Source organism: Sinocyclocheilus anshuiensis, unplaced genomic scaffold, assembly GCF_001515605.1.
Source record: "Sinocyclocheilus anshuiensis isolate Anshui unplaced genomic scaffold, SAMN03320099.WGS_v1.1 scaffold1049, whole genome shotgun sequence".
Taxonomy (NCBI): Eukaryota; Metazoa; Chordata; class Actinopteri; order Cypriniformes; family Cyprinidae; genus Sinocyclocheilus; species Sinocyclocheilus anshuiensis.
In genome coordinates, this window is record NW_015557197.1 from 1,652,569 (window position 1) to 1,659,221 (window position 6,653).

At 38.9% G+C, this 6,653-nt stretch overlaps 1 protein-coding gene across 1 annotated transcript in view; it reads right to left on the reverse strand.

Annotated features, from left to right (window-relative positions):
* Window positions 1–5,444, reverse strand: part of LOC107678845 (mannosidase, alpha, class 1A, member 1) — a 153,786-nt gene extending 148,342 nt beyond the window's left edge. Inside the window, exon 1 of the mRNA XM_016474263.1 lies at window positions 4,712–5,444. Coding sequence (XP_016329749.1) covers window positions 4,712–5,218 — 507 coding nt within the window. The 5' untranslated portion in view covers window positions 5,219–5,444. The remainder of the gene's footprint in view (window positions 1–4,711) is intronic.
* Between the last annotated feature and the right edge of the window lie 1,209 nt (window positions 5,445–6,653).

A 6,653-nucleotide genomic window follows, 5' to 3' on the forward strand; every position in this document is an offset into this window, starting at 1 on the left:
TATTTCCAGTTTTGTATACCTATTTAAACTTTATGTAAGTTATTTGTTATTTTATATTAGGCATAGCCTGCCCTATAGCATGGTGTATTTGTATTTGTTTTGTTAATAAAAGTTCTATGTTTTATATATACGCTAAAGTGAGTTTGACGTTGTATTTTGTTGTTGCATTCAAGCAATTGACGCCTAACTGCCGCTAATTCAAAAGTAAAAGTAAATTGCGCACAGCACTTTTAAGCTATTTAAAAGCGAAGGAAAGCGAGGAAAAGAGGGAAAATTCAAACGAACTAAAAACGAACAATTGCTTTACTCCGAATTGCCGCTATTTGAAAGTGAAAGTAAAAGTAAAACGCGCGCACAGCTTTTACAAGCTATTTAAAAGCGAAGGAAAGCGAGGAAAAGAAGGAACGCCCCACGGTGATACCGGTATTACCGGTGTTGTCACACGTCGATTAACCGGTGGGAAAATTTCCTCACCGTCACAACCCTAACTGTACCCAGTGGAAAAACCCCCCAAAAGTGAATCGTACCGTGCCGTACCATGCAGTAGAAAAGCGCCATTAGTGTAAATAGACACTCCGATAAAGTAATTTCTCTAAAAATAAATCTTACTGATCCCAAACTTTTAAACGGTAGTGTATCTGAAATAAATATATTTATCAATATTTATTTATTAAAGCTGCAGTCCGGAACTTTTTTTTTTTGTGTGTTCAAAATTTACAAAATGTATATAATAAGCGAGTACACCATGAATCCATTTTCCAAACCGTGTTTTTGGCTTGTCCTGAATCACTACGGTACACCTATAATAAGTGTTTATATTCTGACTATTTTAGACTGGTTCGGGTAGGTACCGCTGCGGAGTAGCCCAGTACCTGCGTGATTCGTCAGACATAAACAGAGAGAAGTAGCTCCGGCTAAAATGTTCTTCCGCAAGATGCACGCAGTTCTGTTTATTAACCGCTAGAGCGCAAAAAGTTATGGACTGCAGCTTTAAGTAATTACATATTTGAGAATATCAGTATTTATTTTTTAAATATTTACATAAGAATATGAAATTTAATACCAGTAATGATTAATCTGTTTTCCATCATTATTGTCAATCAAGAAATATGCATTCCTATTACATATGAAAAAATTCAAAAACATATGCAAAGAGTCAAAAACAGCCCTGTAAATGTCACTGTGACCTAGGGCTGTGCAATTAATCGAAAAACAGTTTCGATTTCGATTTTGGCCAATACAATAATCGAGATAAAACGATTATTGCGCCCCATTCTGCCCCCTTTTCCAGCGCTGCGCTTTCGTTCCTCCATAAAAGCCCAATTTCACATGCAAATCAGTAAAATCATGTAACGTGACCTTTGCAAAATGGGACGTGCTTGATTTATAGAAGTATATTTATTCATGTTTTTAAAAGCGTGAAAGAGAACTTGCGCTGCTCCTCAGGAAGATATATGCGATGTAAAGTCATCTTTTAGCTCAAGTTGTGCGCCTAAACGGTCAAATACACACAAAAATGTGTCAAAACGCAGCGCTTAGAATTAAAATACGCGTGTAACAGTAAATTGGATCCGTGCCGCTCTTAAAGTGACAGCGGGCTATTTTCCTGCTGCGACTGTGTGCTTGATATTAATTAAACAACAAAAGACAAATTCAAAATCACACATGGCTCTTGAGTGAAGGACTTTTGTAGCTTTAATAAAAAACTAAAAAGTTTAATTCTTACAGCGAACACTACGCTGTTTTATTTTACATTTGATTATACATTTCTGTAGTAGGCTGTAAACTGAGGCTTGCATAAAAACATTAAAGCACAGTTGGTTTCATTTGTATCTTTTTATTCTATTGTATTTGTCCTTTGCTTTTTTTATTACTGACGGTTTAATTATTTTCAATAATTTTGAGGACTTTTTAGTTATAAAAGCAAGAAAAAAAGAATCTCACAACCATTTTTACTTCATAACCTTGAGATCAATTTATTTTCTAAGGCAATTCAACTCCTCAAAGGTCAGAGTGTCTGGCGGGGCGAGACAGAGTGCCCGCAGTGCCCGTCTGACAAGTGAGACCCCACAGGGTCCAGCTGTGATTGTTTGTTTCCGTCATGCCAGCGATCAATGGATGAAATCCCGCTATTCAGGGGTGAATTATCACTGTTCTCATGCTGAGCCACTGCATTAAGCAGGAGAGATGAGGGACTTGTCAGATCCGCAGGAACACCAATGGTCTTGGAGAGGAACTGGAGGCTTCCGCATGCACTAATGTGCTTGACTTTATAACGGTTTAATCCTGGCATTAAAACTCATCCAACTCTGGCGGACTAACTCTGAGGAGCAACCGTATTATCAGCAGGTTTTCCACTGTTAGCCATTTAGATAAAGTGTGAATGGAATAGCCTTTTAGTCACATGCTTGAATTTACTCACAGCAAAAGGAAAGAGTAGGGCAAAATCTCAGAGCATAAACTAGAATTACAAAGTGACACAATGTAAATTTGAAGGACAGCGTAGGAGCACAGACACCATTTCCTTATGCAAATAACTGAAACTGAAACGTAGTGACTCATTGTGGAGGATAAACTAGGAGGAATTCCAGAAACCAGCTATTTGCTTACATAAAAAAAAAAGCAAGGACACAAGGTCAATACCAGCTGAAAGGCGATTTTAAAGCTTTACCATGCTGTCAGTTTTCATCTGCATCTTTACTCTGGACTTGCCTGATTCAAATGGGAATAACGGAGTCTCAATCAATAGCAAATTTAATTTAATCAAGCTGATGCGAAGTCTACATTCGACTCGTACTGAGGATTATTAGACTGGCCTGACATGCTCTAAATGCACCATCCTGACAGAAACAAGAAATGACAGCCTTGTTTATGCTCCTTTACAAGCGCATAGTTAACGCTTTAACAGGTCACCTCAACCAAGACATTGAGATGAGCTCAACTCAACCTGATCGAGGCATCTCTACCGCTATACATACAACAAAAAATATTACTAGTCATTACTGTAGTTTTCAATGCTATCTCTGGTAAAATACAGAATATAATCAACAGTGATATCAATTAGTCTACAATTTTGGTGTATTTTGCTAATGTAATTTCAAAAAAGACTGGTGAACAAATCAAATCAACGTTGTTGATTTGTGAATGATAACGTAGGGAAAACATGATTGAGATGGTCATTAATTAGGGATGCACTAAATATCTACCACTATATTGGTTATTAGCCAATATTTGATATATATTTTATATTATTACTAGTACTTCATCAAAACAAAGGGATTCTGTTATATAGTGCATATCAGCATAAGTTACTTAGCCCTTGTAACTAGTAACAAAACCTTGTAACAAAACCTAGATAGGTTTTGGCTTACTATTATCACTACTGTTAACATATCAGGAACATGATAGTGATGACGTACCTTAGACTTGTGATATAATTTGCCCAGTTTACATTTAAACAAAAAGGTTGCCCTTATCACGTAAAAACCTCTAGCTCAGTTATGACTGAACAGCCTGACATACAGGGAATAGAAAGTGAAACACATACAGGAATACTAAGATAAATATTGACTAAAAAACAGGGAATGCTAGGAACGTATGCAATGCTGATTAACCGGGGGGGGAAACAGGGAAATGCAAACTAAAATACTGAGTGAAATAGGGAATAGATATTGAAATATAGACAAATGTTAATGGAAATATGAGCACTAGCTTGAATCACTGAAAAAAGGGACAGGAATAAAGACTTTTATACTGACTGAAATACAGACAGTCTTACTAATTACAATACTGACTGAAAAATACAGGCTAATATACTGACTGCAATACTGAAAATCAGCTAAATACAGACGGAAATACAGGTAATACTGAAAAAAAAAAACATAAAATGAAACAAGGACTGTAAACGGAAATACTGACAGAAATATTGAAAATAAAACCTGCCCAAAATATTAACTGAAAAAAGCAGAGAATACTGACTAAAATACTGACTGAAAATCATGTAAATACGGGAAACATTCCTAGCTATAGCAAATACTGACTGAAATGCTAAAAAATAGCAATACTGACTGAAAAAGAAGGCATCACTGTCTAAAGTACTAAAAAACTGACTCGAATACAGAAAAACAGGGAATGCTAACTGAAATAGAAGAAGTGCAGACTGAAGAGAGGGGAACACTGTCTGAAGTACCTACTGACAGGCACTGCTTTCTGAAATACAGTGAAAACTGACTTGGGGGGGGTACTGACGAATGTTGACTTAATACTGACAACAGGGAGCGCGGACTGAAATACTGAGTGAAAAAGGGGGAATACTGACTAAAATACTGTCAGTCAGTTTTGAACAAACTACAGTTCGGTGAATGACCGACGGAATGAATGAGCGCGCGTTCTTCTGTGAGCGACAGGAGTTTCTTGTCCATCAATCGAACTGTCAGACCATACAGGTTCCACAACAACACGTCTACGTATCTATCGTAGCCTATTACAACGCTGCATTTTCCTCATGGGGAAACGCTTCCTGAAATTGACTGTCAACACTACTCTCGTTTTGTTCTCTAGCCACTAGTAGTGACAATAAACTGATATTAATAACAGCACTTGGTTTCGCCAAGTTACACGTGGAAAGTTATTTTCACAACAATATCTGACGTGATTTCCTTCGAGAATCTGAGCAAACCACTGGAGAACATCTAATAAAAACACACAATACCTCTTTAATCTTGGCTCTTTTCGCTTTAACGTCAGGATCGGCGGGTTCGTGCCCTGTTGCTCCAGGCGGCCGCGCGTACTGAACGAACGGCAAGCTGTCAGCTTTCGCTCCTTTCCCCTGTCCGTTCTGCACAAGTTTCGCCTTGTCGCTGTTGATGTCCTGCTTGATCTCGTCCGGCCGTTTCTGTAGGGTGTCCTTGGCCTCAATCAGCGCCTTTTCGTGGTCTTTTCTGATCTTGGCCAGGATCTTCTCATCCTTGCCCGTCCCGGTGCTTGTGTCACTGACCGTACCTGTGCGCGTCTCTGCCTCCACCGACGACGAGCGGAAGAAAACTCCGCTGAGCAGCTTCGAGGAATCCGGCAAGAAGAAGATAGCTCCGAAACACAGGGTGATGAAGCCGCTGAACACTAAAAGCAGGATGAATTTCTCCGTGAGCCTGAAGGAGGTCGGGCTGGCGGACTTCCTATTCGGGGTGGCCGTGAAAGGCAGGAGAGAAGCTACAGGCATTTTCTTCTGCGTTTAAAACCCCGTCTAAATGTGTTCAATTCTACCACAAAGTAACTCCCCGATCACCTTGACCTACGCTGCTTACGATGCCTGTTACATTGAACTCAAGTTGTCCGAATAGGAGACGGTAGATCCTCTGAAAGAAGTTGATCCCGCTGCGCGAACGAAGTCCCACCGCCTCAACTGATCACGCCTGAAACACATCTGTGTAAAGTCTCGTTGGCGGAACGGAAGGAATGGCAGAGATTCGTGATTGACAGCGCGCCTTGGCCAATCGCTTTGCGCCGCCGGTGCACAAGTTCGTTGTGGGCGTGTCTTCCGGATTTAAAGTACAGAGGCGTGATGTCTTGTTCAAACTGGGATTATGATCATGATCATAACGACATAAAAAGGCTTATGGAAACGTAAGGGTTGGCCAAGTTAGGTTTTTATTTTTAGTTCAAACTATAATTATTATAAATAGCCCCTGTGCAATTGATTAGCATTTTAATCGAAACCCACAGTAACCTTTTTCAGGCTTGAACAACTGGCTAGAGTTATGACTGGCTAGAGGTATGAAAGAAAACAAAATATTAATAGCAAATATAGAACATGATACCAACACACAGACTTTACGTGAATGAGATGAATTTGTGTAAAAATACAAAAACGACTTCAAAAATGTAGTTAGAGCTGCACGTTCACAAAACGTTCTTGGATTTATGTTTACATAAAGAAAAAGGGTTAAATATGAAGCGTTATTTAAGTTAAAACAGACAAGAACTGGGAAAACAAATTCCATTTTTTTTAACTATAAGGCTGAGGCAGAAAACAGGTTTAGCTATAAATTTTTCTGGAACTCGGTTACAAAATAAACAACGTCAGACAGTAATTATTCAGCCTTGACTTTGTTTTCCAAAGCACTGGCAGTAACATTGTTCTTTAACAAGATGACTGAAAACAGGAGACAGTTGCTTCATGCATGAAGATTTGGGGGCAAAAGCTGAAAACTGCTTTGAGAGTTTTCACTTTCTTAACAGTAGGATGCCGTGCTCCTCACATCTGGAAAGCTGAAGCATACATTATATTTTTTGGTGTATTGTGAGGTTTGATGGCAAGCTCATTGTTTTAAGTCAGTGAGTTCATCTGCCAATGAAATATCAGCAGTGGTGGGGTGCGCAGCTGTTGTCTTTGTAGTGACCGTGTGCTATAGCAACTTTGTCAGAGATCCAGTGCAACAGCTTCAGTTTATCCATATGTTCTTTTTTTATGATTGACAGCCAAATCTGTTTCACTACAAGTAGCCTACTTTTCAGAAACTCCACTGTGTTTTGCTTTTGTTGTTTTCTTAATGTTAGTTCAATCTTATTTCAGGCATTTAAACACTTCTTGCCACCTAATGGTGTAACTATTACGAATCTGGCTAAACAGATTCACTAAAACCATAGACTAGCCA